This window comes from Andrena cerasifolii, chromosome 12 (genome assembly GCF_050908995.1).
Source record: "Andrena cerasifolii isolate SP2316 chromosome 12, iyAndCera1_principal, whole genome shotgun sequence".
Lineage (NCBI taxonomy): Eukaryota > Metazoa > Arthropoda > Insecta > Hymenoptera > Andrenidae > Andrena > Andrena cerasifolii.
Window position 1 is genome coordinate 9,264,453 of NC_135129.1, and position 17,492 is coordinate 9,281,944.

At 49.4% G+C, this 17,492-nt stretch overlaps 1 protein-coding gene across 4 annotated transcripts in view; it reads left to right on the forward strand.

The window, feature by feature from the left end:
* Positions 1 to 17,492, forward strand: part of LOC143375428 (zinc finger protein castor homolog 1) — a 112,330-nt gene that overhangs the window by 65,578 nt on the left and 29,260 nt on the right. For 3 of the 4 annotated variants that reach the window (XM_076824492.1, XM_076824491.1, XM_076824493.1), the window contains one exon: positions 14,458 to 14,867. In XM_076824492.1, the coding sequence (XP_076680607.1) occupies positions 14,458 to 14,867 (410 nt within the window). Of the gene's footprint in view, positions 1 to 14,236; positions 14,280 to 14,457; positions 14,868 to 17,492 lie in introns of those variants that run through there. The other variant, XM_076824494.1, reaches the window with a different exon arrangement.

The following is a 17,492-nucleotide window of genomic DNA, read 5'->3' on the forward strand; positions in this document are numbered from 1 at the left end:
AGAACCGAAACCGATATCATAACTGTTTTCAACCCCCGATTTAAACTGTTCCGTGTAACCCTTCCTTCAGGAAGTTTCTTTGACTCAGCCTTCACCTGGGCAAGCCTCTCAACATTTAGGGACAATCTGTGCTACAAAATCTAGTACATTCTTCAAGATACCAGGAGCCATTCGCTCGTTTTCTGTACGAGAATTTTATTACCTTTTCATCGAACCTTTTCTCTAAGACTCACTTCGACCAGCAGAGTCTCAAAGCGATAAAAGGAGCTGCTCGTAGAATTGCCAGTATCCAGCGAATCGCAAACCTACCAGCACTCGAGAAGCAATCTTTTACTCGCTAATCCCATCAGCTGTTTATCGCCAGCGTCACAAAATGAGCACACAGACGCCTATCATCGTACAACTGACGTGCCTTGAAGAAATCAGCAGGAATCGTTCAGCAGCCAGCGATCTTTCCGCAAATCATAGCCGGTGAGCGTCTCCGGAGCCATTATCCGCTTTCCACGAGGAAAGGGTTACGCGTTCCAGCCTCGAACGCAGTGACAATAAAACCGACTCGCCGAGGGAATGTGTTTTCGCCGAGAAGGAACAATTATTCCTCAGCATCGCGTCGAAGGAAACGGAGGAATTCACGGGGACGTCGAGCCACCGGCTGGAATCGTGGAACGTTTTATGAAAGCTTTTATGAAAGCCTTTACGAGCGACGTTCAAACTAGAGCCCCGCTTCTGCTGAACACGTGAGGCCTTCCACGGCTCGTCTTCTTCTTCCCCCTCTCGCCTCTTGTATATTCACACGGGTTTCCTCTATCCAGCCTGGAAACTGGCTGCTTCTCGATCGTTTCGAGATGATTTTCCAGCGATCAGCGAGAAGAGGAGAACGACTCCGTCTTCTGGTCGCTGCTGCCTGTCGCTGATGTCCGCTTCCGGGTCAATTGGATCTCCTCGGCTGCTTTTTTGTTCGTCAATTAAGCTCTGAGTCAGAGTGCGGCGGGGCAGGAGGCGGAGAAGGCTTATTGACGTAGTACAGTCCTCGTTAGTCGAGTGGCTTTACTTCGCGCGCGTGTTCTTCGTGTCACGTGAGAATCCTCCATTGTGCGCAATTATGATCGATCTGCTTCGGGCCAGCTCGCTTTTCAATTAGAATTCCGGCTCCGCGAGCCAGTCGTTAGCCGTGAGAAGGAGGGTTTTTGTCAAATTAGCCGGCAATTCAGGCGATTGCCGTGACAATGATCGATACCGCAGCATCGTGGGCGAAGGATAGAGGGACTCAAGGTTTCTCTCAAAAAGTGGAAACGTAATCACTCGTTGAATCCCCTCCAACGCTCCACTGTGAAGCCCAACATCTTTAGACCCCGTTAGTTCTCCTCGTGCTAGTTTTTTTCGAAGTGAAATTAACGCGATCATCATCGAGGTCAATGGGCATCTCACGACGAAAGATGGAAACAGGAGAGTGCCCCCCTTTTCCTCCATCGTTCCCCACGGTTTTTCTCTCCTCTCGCTCGTTTTTTCTTCTCTTTTTCGGCTACTCCACGCGGCATCTTGTTTATTTTGCCCGTCTGTCGGGGCTGACACTCGGACATATTCGTTTAAATTTAGAATTCAATGGGATCCTTTTACCGGGCGCACTTTCGTGCCTTAACGGATTCCCTCGCAGGCCCCTGGGATTATTTGTTTAATTCCGACCCGCGCCTCCATCTCTCCACGCCTTTCCTTCATCCTCCTCTCGCGGTTGTCACTCGAAACGCGATGTAAATATTTTTATTGCTACGGGGGAGCCGTGATCCTCGTGCTCCACCCCCGGCCTCTCCTTGGCTCCCTTGCTCCTGCTCCTTTTCATTTTCTCTCCTTATTCCATCGTTCCTACTTCCAACCAGTCTGCGCAAACTGCCGATTTTCACAATCGCCGATGACACAGTTGCTCCGTTCCAATCTCGAAGTCCCTTCGCGCCAGCTTCGCTTCACCCCTTCATCCCAAGGTGCACGCGCGAGAAAACTCAATCACCGAGGATTCCCTCTTCCGAGAACACAGAAAGCAACACGGAGCACAGCCGACGACTCGCATACCATCAATTCCTCGCTGAACTTCAAGCATGTAGCAGTGGCTTTTAAACCGCTCGGCAGCAGTCCTCCGGTTGCTCGCGGTGCAAAGAGGAAGGACCCATTCACCGACACCGTTCCCACTGTTCGAAACGCGAAATCGCGTCCCGCTAATTCCCCTGACATCTCTCCGAGGACGGTGGTGCGCGTCGCGCGCTGTAAAAATCCCTTAATTGCTTTATTTCCCCTCGTTCGTGCGTGTGCAGATGTGTGGGTTCCCTCGTTGCGACGCGTGGATTTTACAGCTGCGCTTCCTCGCCGAGTCCTTATTGATCAGGACACTGTTGCGTCGGCTCGCCGTAATTTCCACGATTTTATCATCGCGGATACCGGTTCTGCGGATATTCAGCTTCCTCGCGGCGGCTGAAGGAAAGCGACCGGGGCTCGTCGCGCGGGAATTTCGCTTGGATAATGACAGCACGCCAGGCGAGTTTTCCAACGTCTCGTCCCGTCGAATCGGTGATAACATAATCATCGACGGGCGATCGCTGCACGCGCGCCGAGCAGATAAGCATCGCCAGCCGTCCGGCCCGTGGAACGCGTTTCACGCGAAAACCTGGTAACGAGTTATCTCGAGGATCTATCTGTCTATCCACCGTAGATCTCGGCAACCTGTCCGCCGCGCTTCGCTGATTTGCGCGAAAGGCAGCGCATCGAGCCGGCCATGGGAAATCAATCGTGCGCTGGTGTGTTGTCGTTGAGGGTGGCGGGAGATCACCGAGGGTGTTCCGAAGTCCGAAGATCGCCGCGATTTCGGCTAAGCTTTCGTTATTGTGGGAGCCAGGGCGATGGGTCCGGATAAAGATTTCGGTGACTTGGCTAGACGCAGGGAGAAGCTAGTTGCCTCCGCTGACAGAGATCGATATCTCGCATCCTACGCTGTTTCACGAGCCCTTTGAGATCGAAGAGCTTCGTAGATTAGCTGACTTTGGAGTAGTCTAACTCGAATCCGAAGCATGTACTTCAGTCTCCAATTGCTCAAAGGAACATCAACCGTCACTATCGCCAGAAAGAGGGGCCGCACAATTGGCAGCATTTGTGACTTTTCTTTTCACGGCCCTGCGACGTCAGCCTCGTTATCCCCTGGGCGGTTGGTCGGGGTCAACGGGATTCATAACCGATAGAAAAGGCGGCCGTGTCCATTAGCGGTTCCACGGAGGGCCACGCAGGGTCCAGGCTCGATTAATTTTTCAAACAATCCCACTGGTGGACTCATCGATTCGTGGGCCGAGATAGGGAGGCCCTGGACACGTCTCGTGAGCTCGGGCAGAGAGAGAGAGAGAGGGCCCATTAGGCCCCGCGGCGCGGAGGCCCCTGCTGCCCCTTGTCAGTCTCCGAAAACCAGAAAGTCAGCTTGTCAAATTAATCACGGATGACCAATCCATCAGCAGGCATTCCTAGCCGAGGTGGATCTTCGGTCGTTGGTTGGTCGTTCTCTCCGTTTCTGGCTACCCTGCCGTTCTCGTTTCTCGCTCCCTTTCTCGCTCTCTCCTCTGCGCTTGCCGATCCCTCTGTCTCTCGGCTCCGTTGCGAGGACAACGACAGAGGGGTCTCTCGACGCAGTTTCTGCCCCCTTTCTTTCGGGGAAACGTTATGGTATGCGTGTACCGGGGGAACCTGACGCTTCTTCTGCGCCGAGGCTCGGGCTCGCGGTGCTTGATAGATAATGTTAATGCAGGGGAAGAGGACGCCGCGATGCTTCTGGATGAGTAATGCTTAACCCTTGCGTCGCTGGCCAGCCTCGAGGGAAGTGTTCGCGGAGGATGGGGGCGCGGGAGTGTGGGACGAGAGATTCGGGGGTTTTTGGGACGGTGTTTGAAGCTGGCTGATGAATCGGGAAGATTCCCGATCACCGTCTCGGATCCTTTCCTCCTTTCTGACGCGTTTGATTAAGTGGCCATCGCGAAGATAGGTGGCTCAGTCGTTTTTAACCGACCAAATCAAGCGAGAGCTTCGTTTCCCAGCGTCCCGAGAGGGAATAAGCAATTTCAGAAAAATCTAACCGTTCCGAGATTCTAATCGCCTCCGGCCTTGTATATTTCCCCTAGCTTTCATTGGGTGATAAAACGCGCGGGTCTGTTTGTTGACACCAGAGATAATTACGAATCACTCGGGATCGAAGGGGCGCGTTTCCACGGGAAACATAATATTCTAAAGCGGATCGAGAGGGAAAAAGAGGAGGCGTCACTGTGCGTTCATGAAAACACATGGCCAGGAGTACAGTCCTCGAGGAAATGCTGCGCGGATGATCGGATCCAGCGGACCGTCCATCCGAGGCGATATCGATCGCCGAAGAAATTCCTCGCGCCGTTTTCCGACGAGGCGACGCCGACGCGTCACGATGCGCGACACAGTTTTCTTTCTTTACTTGGCGATTGCACAAAATTTCGCCAGGCATTTGCCAACTATTTATTATAGGCAATTGGCAAATTAACGGTCACGCGACACGGTTTTAGAATCGAACGGAAACAATGGGACCACCGATTATATTTAAATCGGCGCGTTTTTGCCGCGACCGTCACTCTATTCTAGATCGTTTCTATATCATTTTCTAGCGCGGTTCACTATAATTAGCCCGGTTCACTCGGCGGATGCAATTGGTGGCTAGAAAAGGACACGTTCTCGGGCTCTTGCTATAAAATATCTGAATATGTACACCTATCGAGCGACGCAATCCGCGCTCGGAGCTTCCACCCGATCGGATAGAAGTAAAAGGTAAAAGTGTGTTGCCAGGGCATTAGCCATCCATCTTCCACGGGACAAAGTTCGTAATCGAAAAGCGTCGAAAAGCCGCGCGCACGCCGAGAAATCTCGCATGGCCCGAGGGCGACATTGCCAAATAAAGGGTTAAGGGCCATGCCGAATGCGCCGGGGCCCTTTTATCCGAGCCCGATGCGCTCGATGATTCAGGGGAGAGAAAAGACCCGCGAAAACCAGTTTCTCCGACCTAATACGGTGCCCGTGGCTTCGACGATCTTAATGAACTTCTCTCGTGCCCCCTCCGCGACTGCTCGCTAATCTTCGCTTTAAAAACCATCGGGGGCATTTCTGCGAATCCGCGACTCGACGGCTAATTAACGCGATCGCAGCGAGACGTTGCACGAAATCCTGACGTCTACATTTGGACGAGTGGGTGGCTGGACTGGTGGATTCCGTTCGCTAAAAGAGGCACTTTGCGGATCGTACTCTTCCTTGTTTTTTCGAACGCGGCAACTTTAAGGAACGAGGGTTGAATACTGTAGGGTAAATCCGGGAGACGCGGTCGGGTCGGAGAGTTGGTCGAGTCGCTATATTTCAGACTGTCTACGTAAAAATTCGTTAAAAGTGCAGACCAATTACTTCTCTAGAATCCAAACAGTTGAATGAATAGCGTTATTTCGCTTCCTTCTGTGTTTTTCTGGATTTATAAGCTTTAAAAAGTAAATTGAGGTTACATTTAACCTCTTTCGTCAAACAGCGGTGTACAGAATCGTATTTAAAATATACTTGTTAGTTTATTTTCGTTTAATGTTTGGGATAATAAGATAGTAGAGATACTGAGGGACAATGCAGCTAAAGTGTTTGGCCATATTAACTCTTCCTCTCAAAGCTAACGAGAAGATCATCTCTCGCTGCAGAAAGGAGAGATGGTCGAGTTATGAATTTTTTTTATTATTTTTTTATTTTTTATTATTATTTTATTATTATTATTGTTCATTTAGTTTATTTATTCACTTCTGCATTCATTTGCCTTGCTAATCGCCAGTAGGTAGTTCACTTTTTCTTTGATGTGTTCTTTACTTGTTTAGCGTAAACAAATTAAATATCAATGAATATGTAGTTGTATTCACTCATAAATAATTTTGCTTCATCCTTTGTTAATTTTCCACGAATAATTATGCGAGTGGTCTCTGCAAACGACGAAAACCATTTCTCCCGGCACCTCGGGAGAGACGGTCGGATGTCATGATTTCAGTTTTCAACCCGATTTACAGTAACTATTATCTTAAAGCAAATATCGACCAGTTTTTCTGAATCAGCATACAATTTTGGACATATGGGTTCGTTCTGATAAAATAAGCAAGGTCTATATTAGTTTTAATAGCCATTTTATATTAGGTCGACCGCGTCTCCCGGATTTACTATGCGCCAAGCGTAATCAAAATTTCAATTCTCGAGTATTTATGGATACGAGTGGGTACGTACTCTGATTGGGTGGCAGAAGAGGGGCGGAACCGAATCACCGTTTCTGCATGTGAATCGAAAGGGGTACGCGGGAACAAAGGGGTGGGGTGAGGCGGAGGAGCGGGACGCATAGTTTATGAAAACGTTTCGCGAGGAATTTTCGTGCGGACGTATCTAAGGAAGAGGAGAATACGGGAGAGGAGCGGGCATTAAAGCTGGCCTAATCTTAATATTCAAATTCTGCGGCGAAACCTCGCCGCTCCGATGGGGGTGGCGAGAGGGGGCGAGCGGAGGCCGCGCATAACCGATTCTCGAACTCATAAATTTTAAATTATGTCAAGCAAAAAGAAAGGACGCGCGGATGGGACCCGACCTCGGATAAAATAAGAGGAGAATGAGAGGGCCCTACCCTCCCCTCCCACGTTGCTCTAGAAAAAGGCAGAAAAGCCTGAACCGGGCCCGACGACGCGAATAAGGGCCCGGAGAATTATTAAGGAAGCTTTCGTGGAGAAATATGCTGATACCATCAGGAAATCCCTCATCTGCTGCTCGAACATTTACGTAGGACCCCGGCATACCAAATTGGAGTGCGAGGCGTTAATCGAAGCGGAGAAAAGGAACGCGCTTCTCCTCCCCGTAAAAATATTCCGTCTGACTGAAAAGATCCGTTATCTCGCTGGAGGAAGAAGTAGAAAGTAAAATAACGCCTAGGGTTTCTTCGTTCTAAATCCCTGTTGAGGGAACTATATGTTGCGGAGATAGCGGCAAGGGGGAAGAAACGGAGGAGAGAGGGGAGGGCTTATTGCCTCGACGCGTTTTCCATACGCGAAACAGCTTTATGGGGGTCGCCACGAAATTTCTGGGCCCCTCCATTACCGTGGCGCGAGGGGACCCCGCCGAGTCGAATTTCCGGCATTAATTCGACATTATGCGATATTCAAATCGGGGCCCCGTGGAATTTTTCGGTCTAACGAGCTCCTACCCCCTTTTCCTCAACCCCTCCGTCCCGCCCCTTGGACGCTTTTTATGCCTGCGACACCGAGGCTGCTCTGAGCATCGACGGAGAAAGAGGTTGCGCCATTTCACGCAATACTTGCCAAGCATTAGACATTTTATTACGTCGAAACAAATAGGGTAGGTAAACCAACCAGTGAATGACTGAATTGTTGAATCTATGGGGACATTCCATGCGAACTCGGTCAGATGAATATGTTGTCGTCTTTAGTGATATTTAAACGTACCTCAAAGGATTTTTTTAAATTTTGAAAAATGTCGATTTTACAGCTGTTCTATTTTTCTTGAAATTTCTATAAAAATATTTACTTATTCTTATCGTAATTTAAGAAAGAAACAATTAAAAAATGCAAACGTTTAATAATGATTGTACATATTAATGTTTTCTTAATACGCGTAACTAAAAATATAGTATATTAAAAGTGCAACTACACTCCATTTATAAACATATAATAATGTTTAAATTTATAATTGACAATTCTTTGCCTAATGGCCATTCACTGGTTAGCGGTCAATTACTGGTTGGTTTACCCTACTCTGAAATTTTATATCCATCCTCCGCAACATTCGAGATCGTCCCTTCCTAAAAGGGGCGCCCTAATTGTAGCTCGCCCTGCCGAGTGACGCTTTGTCACTATGTAAATAGAGCGTACCGTTAATCGCGTAAGAGATGGTTTTCCCCAAAAAATTTCCCGAAAAAACGAAGAGACAACGTCGATCCCCGGGGTTCGATGGCAGCGAACGAGCGTGGCGAGGAGGCAGGCGGCGTTTCCCGGCGGATCGGCGCGGCTCCTCTTTGTTCGCGGCCGTTTCATTTTTCGAGTACGGCGGATAATTAATCTTGGGTGGGCATAAAAGGGTTTTCGGGTTCGGTCGCGAGAAAAAATGAGCGCAGCTCTGGCTTCGACCGTGGCCAGTTGTTCGCTGCCCCTTTTTTCTCCCTCTCTGCCTTCGTCCGTCCACCCCCACCATCGCACCCCGTGTCTTTCCGTCTTTATATTTCTCTCTGCCTTCTCCTTTTCGCTTTCTCTCTCTCTCTCTCTCTCTCTGTCCTTCTCGTTCATCCACTCGACATCGCCTCCCACACCGCGTGGCACCGCGGGACTCTAACCGCCATCTCGTGCCCCCCTTCAATCTCCTCTTCTCCCCCCTCCCCTGCCCCGCTCCGCTCCGTTTTCCCCTTCTTTTTTTCCAGAATTTGAGTCAATAAAAAATCGCCTGGAACAAAGGAACGAACGGCCGCCAATTTCTCACAGGATAATGTCCGGAGCCCCATCGTGGCTCGGCGGAAGGCTAATCACGGCCGGGCATCTTGACTTCTGTTAGGTGTTAAAAATGGGCCCCGCGGGGCCCTTCGGTCTTTATCTCGCGCCAGTCGCCCTCTCCTCCGCTCCTCTTACCCCTACCCCCGCGTTCTTCGTCATCGTTCTCGTCCTCGTCCACCTCTTCTAGCCGCCTCTCCTGGCTGGCCACGGCCAAATATTAAAATTTGGAAACGTTACACCCGGCTCGATGAATTCCCGTCTCGGAGGGCCCCGGCCTGCTCCGGGGCCCCCGCTAAAAAAATTACGCAGATGGCTCATTAATTCGAGCGCAGGCCTGGCTGCGCTCCCCGTGGCGATTTTTCTCTTGCGAGAGCCGCGAGAGATCGGGATCTCCGCGAACTTGAGAAGCCTGTGCGTGCGTCCAGGCTTCGTCGATTTTCTGTCACATTCCCCGAAGCACTCGCGCTACTCCTTTTCGCGCGATATCAAGCGGATATCTGTTAGATTTGTCGTAGATAGTGCAACGATTCCTGAATCCATCGAGCGCCCTTTAGGTACTCGTTTCGGACGCAGGAGCACGCTGGAGCGAAGAATCGGCCGCGGAGGCTTTAATGACGCGAGTCGATTCGCCGCGGTCGATATATCGTCGCGGACGATGACGTACGGCGGACCGGACTTAAAATTTGGCGCCTTTTGGGTCTTTTTTTAAGATATCGCAATAAAATTTGCGCCAAAAAATAGGAAATAATTATTCCCTTATAATGATGTACAATTTAATATTTTTCTACATTTATTTATTTATTTTTCAATTTTTTAAACTTATTTGTGATAGAAAAAAATTAATTCTGTTTATTTGGTACCTTATTTAATGCCCTTTTCAGTAGTTTAAATGGAATGTTCGGAAAACTTTTCGTTTCTAAGTTATGAGCAAAAGTCGAAAAATAAATGAATGCAGCCAAATATCGTTTTGTTTAAATTAAAGACCAATTTAAACATCATCTTCTATTAGCAATTAATGTAAATGATGTGTTGAATAATAATTCTGAATATAGTGAGGAAATTTCTGATATTTTTTAAAATTGACAAAGAATATCTTTCAAGTCCCTCCTCTACATGATTATGTAAAAACCACATCCTAAAAAAATATTAAATTATACATCATTAGAATGGAATAATTTTTTCCTATTTTCTGGCGCAAATTTTATTCCGATATCTTGAAAAAAGACTTTAAAAGGCTCCAAATTTTAAATCCGGCCCGCTGTGTGACGAACCGATGGAGAATCGACGATTTATTACGGAGATTCGTCCGAGGCTGACTTTTCCATCGCATTCCGCGCGGGCCCGTGCTCTTTGATGGATCGAGTATTTTATCGCGCGACCTTGAACCCTCAACAGGTGTCGGTGCCGGCCATGCGAATCGATTTTCATTTTTCCCAGCCGCGAAATTATTGGATTATATCCCCCTGGCTCGCTGACAAATGGGCCACCATTAAAGCGTCGGAGCTGTTCCCTTGTGCTCCGAAGCGTTTCCTGCTAAACGATCTTCATCCCCCTTTTCGCGCTCTATCTTCGGAATTCCGCGAAACGTTCGACGGAAAGCTGGTCCACTCGGCGGCGCTTAACCCTCTAGTGCATAGATTTTTAATTCAGTTGGAAAAGTTAGACTATTCTAATTCGGGGATGAAAAGACCGAATCCGATGTCTGTTTTCAATTTGGAGGACGTCTGGGTTAGTATTTCCATTAGTATGATCCACTAACATGATACCACCTTAAGGCGGCTACCGGCCAAGCCTCGCTTCACAGGTGTAAATTATTTTTTGCCTTCAAATCTTTATTCCATTCGATAGATCACTACACAAACTACTTACCAATAATTTTCTTTTAGCTGTACGGTGTCGGGAAGTATTTTCTTCGATTTTTTTACTTTCACAAATAATATTCGCAGCATGCTTAGCTGAAAAATGCACTTCGAACTATATTTCTGTCAAATCGAAACGTCAGATTGACACGTTTCTTAGGCTAATATGTGTGGCAATACTTTTAAGGCTGGCAACTGAGAATTCTGAAAAAAAATTATAGGCGCCGAACTCCTGGATTAAACAGGTGCCCGCCTTAAGGCAGGCGTATGCACTAGAGGGTTAATCACGGGGAACGGCGCCCCGTACCGTATCAATCCTATTCGCCGCGGAGCCGCTAAACAAATAAGGGCGAACGGGCGACAGTATCGGGCATGCGAATCGTAAGGATGAAGGGAGTCCCGTGGGAAACGCGCCGCGTTCCTCGTTTGTTTGGCCGATCGCGAAATCCGTGTTTCGATTTCCACGTATGCACGTTAGGCATGCGTAACGCGAGGAACACTATAAACGCTCGCGTGTTTCATTACACGACGATACGCACGAAATTCGATTCTAATGGGAAACAAGAAAGCCGAGAGGCCCTGGCCACGTCGTAATCCGACGTCCCGGCGCGTTTCAAATACCTAAATCACGAATAACGACGCGATTCCTCGTAAAAGCGGAGTGGCCTGGCCCCGACAGACACCGCTCCGCGGGACTTATCGCTAATTGCGATATTACCGCCGGGGACCAGGGGGGACCGGCGATCGTTTTTCGCGCGAGCCATCGAATACGCGAGGATTCCGCGTGTTCCCGGAACGCGGCGCATAAAATTCCACGATCCTGTTATTGGTAATGTATTCCTTTCTCCCTTTTCTCGGGGACTGCGGGTCCCAACGATTTTATCAACGCCGGACGGTCGTGCAATCTTGACAGTTTAGGTGGATCCGCGCGATTCGAGGGGCCGGTGATTTCACGGCCGCTCTTAACGTAAAGTAATTCGAGGGATTTCCGTGTCCCGCTCTCTCACGCTGACACCCGAGCGCAGCTTTCCCTCCTCCAAAAAAGAAGAAAAACGCGGATCCCTTCCGTGCGAGGTACTCGACGATGGGCCCGGAACGATTACTCAAATTTCTCATCGAAAGGAGTGTCTCGTGTCTCGGTTTTCCATCCCCGTTGCGCGCAGAAAGGGAACGACGATCCACTCCACCCCTTCGAGGTCGCCGTTCCACCCTTCTCCGGAAGAGGAACGGGCCGCAGTGAGAAAAGAGGAAGAAGAAAAAGGGCTCAGCCCCAAAGGAGCTGGTAACCCCGCCGGGTCACGGGGTGAATACCGTTTTACCGACTATTAACTCACTTTTACCCTGTTTTCTTACCCCCGAGCAAGAGGGGGAGAAAGAGCAAGCGAGAGGGCTTCCTCCAGCTCGCTCGAGGGTTGTTTTCCTTCCCCCCTTTTCGAGGCTTCTCGCGTAATCTCTCCTTTTTCTCCCGCAGGGGTAGCTCCCCTGCTTTTTACTTTATTTCTCGTTTTTTTCCTTTGCCCTCCGGGATTCCTTTCCGGGTTACTGGTGGACGTACGCGCGCGTGCAGGTAGCCAGCTACCTGCGAACTGCGAAAAAAAAAACGCCAGTTTGGGGGCCATGGTCGATTTAACCCCTGAGAAAAATCGCGCAACCCCTCGCGAACCGCGTCGATCAAGGATTAACCGATTTCTCGGGCGAAATTTGAAATCGGAGAGCCTGCTCTCCTCTCCGCCGAGCACCCATTTAAAGGCTTAAGTGTCTCGTAAAAATGGGCGCAAGATGCGACTTGGGGAGGGTTCTTTCTCGTCGTTGGCTCGCGGGGTGAACGGGTCGGGTGTCGTCGTCACGGTTCTCGACGAGGGATGGCTGTTTCTCGTCCAACGATTACCTTCTAGTGCCGTGAAATTGCCGATTCACTTCTGTCATCGTAGGGAGTAATTAAGAGGTCTTTCTGCGATGGAATAATTGAATCTTCACCTATCAAAGTACTTCGTTCTCACTTTTGATACTCTTTCTTAAGAACATCCTCTATGAACACTTGTTCAGAGAGCAACATTTCGACGAGTGAATTTCGCAGGAATCGCGAGCCGGATTATTCTCTCGGGCAGTTCGGTTTCACCAGCCACCCCCAACCCCCGAGACAAGCCGCCATTTCTTACCGCGTTTTCTCTGTTCTTGATTTTTATCAATTCGACCACGACTCGCGGCTGATGCAGGCCGATGTGGAGCAAAGATGAAAGGGAGAAGGTCGCGAGAGGAAGAGAAACACAGGATCCCCGCGGCGCGGGATCCTCCTCGGGCTGGACCTTAAAAATCGAGTCGATTTAAGGATCCGGGCCCGGGATATACAAGCATAACGCGAGCGTGCATGCGATCCTTCAGGAGTATCTACCCGTGGAATCCATTTAACGCTCAAACGTGTACGAAATCATTTCAAGTCACTTCTGGCCGCTCCTCTGCCTCCTTTTTTATCACCTCCAGCTCTTGGTGCCTTGTATTTTTGCCTCCGCCAAGCCTAAATATCAATTACTATCAAAAATCTGCGTGTACACTCGACTAGAACCTTTGGGAACTCAATCTTCAAGAATTCCATTACCCTGAAGGCTTTGAAAAGGCTGAAAAACCCTGCCTCTTCCAATTAAAAAGCCAACCACTTCATCTTCCCCTCGGAACCACCAGAAAACGTTTTCCCACAAGGTCTGCCAGGTCTCCTAAATTACCAACGAAGGATAGTCATTTTTCATCGACTCAGACGCGTCTCGTTAAACGACGCTGGAATCGGTGTGTGGGTAAAAAAATAGAGGAAAATCCTAGAAGTTGTACAAAGGGCGAGAGGGGCTTCGGAGAAAGGACTGCAGGTAAAAATGAAGCTTAAGGGGTTGCGTAATTTCGATAGACGTCATCGATCCAGCCAGAGGGGGGTCCCAGGGAATCTCGTGAGGCTAACGGAGGTCCTTTAAGCCCTTTCCCGAATCCAATGCATTCTCCGTCTCCCTTGTTTCCCAGTTTCGCGGCTACGGGATCGACTGGCCAGGTCGAAAGCTGCAGGTACTACAGCCTCCAGATCGGGTTCTTGATGTTCTCATGGATCGTCCTCGCGCGAATAAATCGCTGGATCTACCTGAGTCGAGCTCTAACACCCGGGGGGTATTAAACGCTGCCCCGACTCCTTACACCGGTTCCAACCCTCGCGTGGATGCGTCGTTTAAGCTTGTCTCCTTCTGTAAAAAAACAGGGGATGGTTCTGCGGCGTTTTGCGGATCGACGCGGACGATCGTTGCATTTGGCAACTGTCTCGTTCGAGCGTGATGGAAAAAGTGATTTGGAATTGAATTTAAAACACTTGGGAATTTAATTTAAAAGGCGAATCCTTTCGGAGCGGTAGGACGTGGAGAAAAAGACCTCGCGGTAGTAATTTTCTTTAAAAAAAACTGTCTCTGAAAATGTAGAACTCACAGGGGGACTCGATCTAAATAAACGAAGTTCCAAGTTCGTCGTAAATTAAAAATATGCTAGGAGTAATTATCGCTCGATGGTAATTGGCGTGCAGAATTGTTCGAAAGAACAAGCTGATGGCATCAACGTGGCCCAGAGCAGATGTACCTGCTGGCAGTCGATTGCGGCTTTCACAGAATCGAGACGTCTCAATTTCACGACTCTGGTCCCCGACCGACAAAAAACTACCCCTCGGTGAGTTTTTCTTGCGCCACGGGGTCGTCGCGTTTCCATTCGATGGTGCGTCTTCCGGATTCCGACCAATGGAGGGGCCGCCTCCCCACTATTCTCCCGACACTTTTCGAAATCGTGGAAAAGCAGGTATCAGTCCTTTCGCGGCGCCGGTGGGAGAAGGAGCTCGTACGCTCGCCGGGAGTTACGATAGGTAAGTAGAGGGGGTAGCTTCGCAGGACGACTTTGATAATAACAGAGCGCTCGACCTCATTCCGTTCCTAAATATCAACACTGCACGGTGGAACCGGGTTGTGGCGAGAATCATTTGTGCGTACACGTGTATTCTATCTTCCCCCGTAGTGACAGAATCGTTAAAATTGCTGTTTCAGGAAAGGTTAGGGTGAAGGAAGAGAAGGATGCTTCATCGATGGCGCCAGGAAGCCCGCCGACGCCACCTCACACTCCGCAAAGCCCACCCCGACACAATCCACCCACCAGCAACCTGTCCCAGTCATGTCAAACGTCCAACGCCAACTCTCCCAGCCTGCAACAACAGCAGCAGCAACATCAGCACCAGGAGCAGCAACACCAGCAGCAGCAGTCCATCCATCCGATATCCAGCTCACCCCTCAGCCAGATCCTGGTGCAGAACCCAGCGCTGGCTCAGCTGTTGCAGCAGAATCCGGCGATCCTGTCGCAGAACCCGCAATTGGCGCAGTTGCTGCAGCAGAATCTTCAGGTTCAGATGGGCAGCGTCCTGTTCCAGAACGTCAGGAGGGAGGAACCTGAAGAGCCCAGGGTGAGTCACTCGAACAAATTAATTAAGCGAGGGTCCCTTTCATCCCCACGCAGCGTCTCGGTGTCCCCTGTGCTCAGCTCGCGACGGAGATCCGCTGTTTCTTTCTTTTGCGTCGTTCCTCGAGCGGCATTCAAAGTCGTAATAGCAGTGCTTGATTATCCAAGTAACTAGTGACAATTAGTAAGGTATATATTCGTTCATTGAATTGCAAAGAACACTATTACAGTTCTGGCAGGCACAGTGACCTTTCGGTTGCATTAATTCGACGGGAATATCGCTGCAATTTCATATCTGAATTGCTATGTCGAATTGCGGAGCGGTGAAATCCAAATTCACAGATCTATCGTTGCCTGTGCTCGACTACTAGTAATTCCCAGTGTGAATCGAGTTTAAATCGTGACTCGAAGCCGTAGATCGATCGTACTCCGTGCTAGTGGATATCGAGACCGTTGATGATGACGTGACACCGGATTGTCAACATGCCGCGAGCATCTGCCACAGCGGTTGGATTTCGTTCAACTAGCTTCCACGTTGACGATCCTCGCCAAGTTCCACGGTTGGCGCGCGCGGATCACCTAGTTATATGAAAATAATTATCCCGATTCATTGGTGAACACAGTCGCGGAACAAAACGCTCTTCTCGAGAGCGAAATGCTCTTCGTCACTTCCGAACTTCCATCGGCCAATCAAACTGTATCATTGCTCCTTTCGAAGACAGAGATCTGGCGACTCTTTCACTAAATAGTTACAAAGCATTCTAACGTCCAACTATTGGCTACTTTCGGAGTTGCTCGACTTCTGCGACGCTCTAAATCGACCGCCTCGTTGTTCGGGGAAATTGAATCGTGTCCAAGAGCAACACGAGGCACCGCAGCATTGACGAGTCGACGATGTACACGCGTTGTCGCGTGATAAAATTGTGTCCGCTGTTACTTAATTCCTGTCCCGTTTAGCGAAAGTAGAATTTCTCGGACAAGTAGTCACCGTTTATATTTAATCATCGGCAGTCGATAGCTACGTGGAATTCAGAAACACTCTGCCAGGCGTCGATGCCTCTGCACCTTCTTCCTATTTAGTGGAATAATACGAGCACCCGTCGAGCGATGTTCTAAAAGGGTGTGTCGACGGATGGCGCGGAATGTTAATTGTTCTTTTAGAAAGCTAATTCCTCGAGCTCTGACGCAATCCTCTCGAAAATGCAAGCATGACTTAATCAGCCCGCGAAACGCGGCCCGTGCATACACGTAAGTAGCTTCTATAGCGTGCGAAGCGAGACGATCGATTTGGGAGAAGTCGTTTCGTAGATCCGCCGGGAGTGACGAATATTTCAAGCACCGACTCGGTATCTCAATCCCTTCGACGCGATAAGTAAAGTTACCAGTGTCGATTATCGTAATTACACGCGGCAACGTGTGATAAACTCGTCCGACTGTGGCGTTGCGACACTAGGGTTAATAGGCGTGCACGGTGTCGAGAAAGGGTTAATGGAGGGACTAATTGAAATTTACGCGAACATGAAATCCGTGACAGAGGATGAGGCCCATCAGCCATCGACCAGTTACACCACTCTTATTTCCGAGCATCGATTAACTCCCACTTGGAAAAAACTCGAGGCACTTGATTCGCGCGAGCTCCACTTACACTTTCAAAGCAATCGAATCGATTCTTCGTCGACTTTATATCCAGATTCAAGGATGCAGGGCCTTTGTGTCCATTGACCGGCGATTTTTCCCACTCGCGATAAGGCGAACCTTGAGGATATCCAAATTTCATTGCATTGGAAACTTTATTGCCCAAACACGGTCGTTTCCCCTCGACCGTATTATCGCGACGCGAATCGAGGGGAAAGGAATCATTGTTCTCTCGATTATTTTATGGGAACACGTCTGGACGAATTAAGGTCGAGAATCGGGGCCTCGTGAGACTCGCCGGGGATTACGGCAATGTATATCGCGACAAATTATTGCCCGCTTGTCCCCGCGGTTCCAGGAACCCCTGGATTATTCTGCCATCGCTACACTACGCGCTTCCTCCTGGAATGCGATTCTTTACCGGCTGTCGCCGACTACACCGAGTCATCAAAACGTGGCTGAACGATTCACTGCCTGCTCGTCTTCGTTCTATTATTCACCCTCAACGAAACTCTGGAATTACTTTCGGAAATTATCATTATACTCCTCGCTTACTTCCTCCCTGATTAGCCCATCGCACTAGCTTCGCAACCACTTTGCCGTCTCGATTCCCTAAGCGCGGACGAACGCACAGACTCGCCTGCTGTTAGAAACGCGCGATCCATCATCGGCCGCGAAATTGGTGCGCGACGAAGACCGTGTCCGTGGGCTGGGAAATTCGCGGGAAACGGCGGATCGTTTTGCACGGGATTCGAAGGAACCGTCGGCGTGTGTGCAGTCCCTGGGCTAAATATACATGTGTGTACGTGCGGTCGAAGGAGAAGAAGAAGAAGAAGAAGACGAAGAAGAGACACGGAGATGGCCCGGGTAGAGGCTCGCTCGGTGTTGTATCGCCACGCTGGAATCCCATACGGGGAGAATTGAAATTATTCCCCCGATTTTTGTCGTGTCGTTTACATTATTTTCGCCTTTGAATATTAATGGGCATATGCTC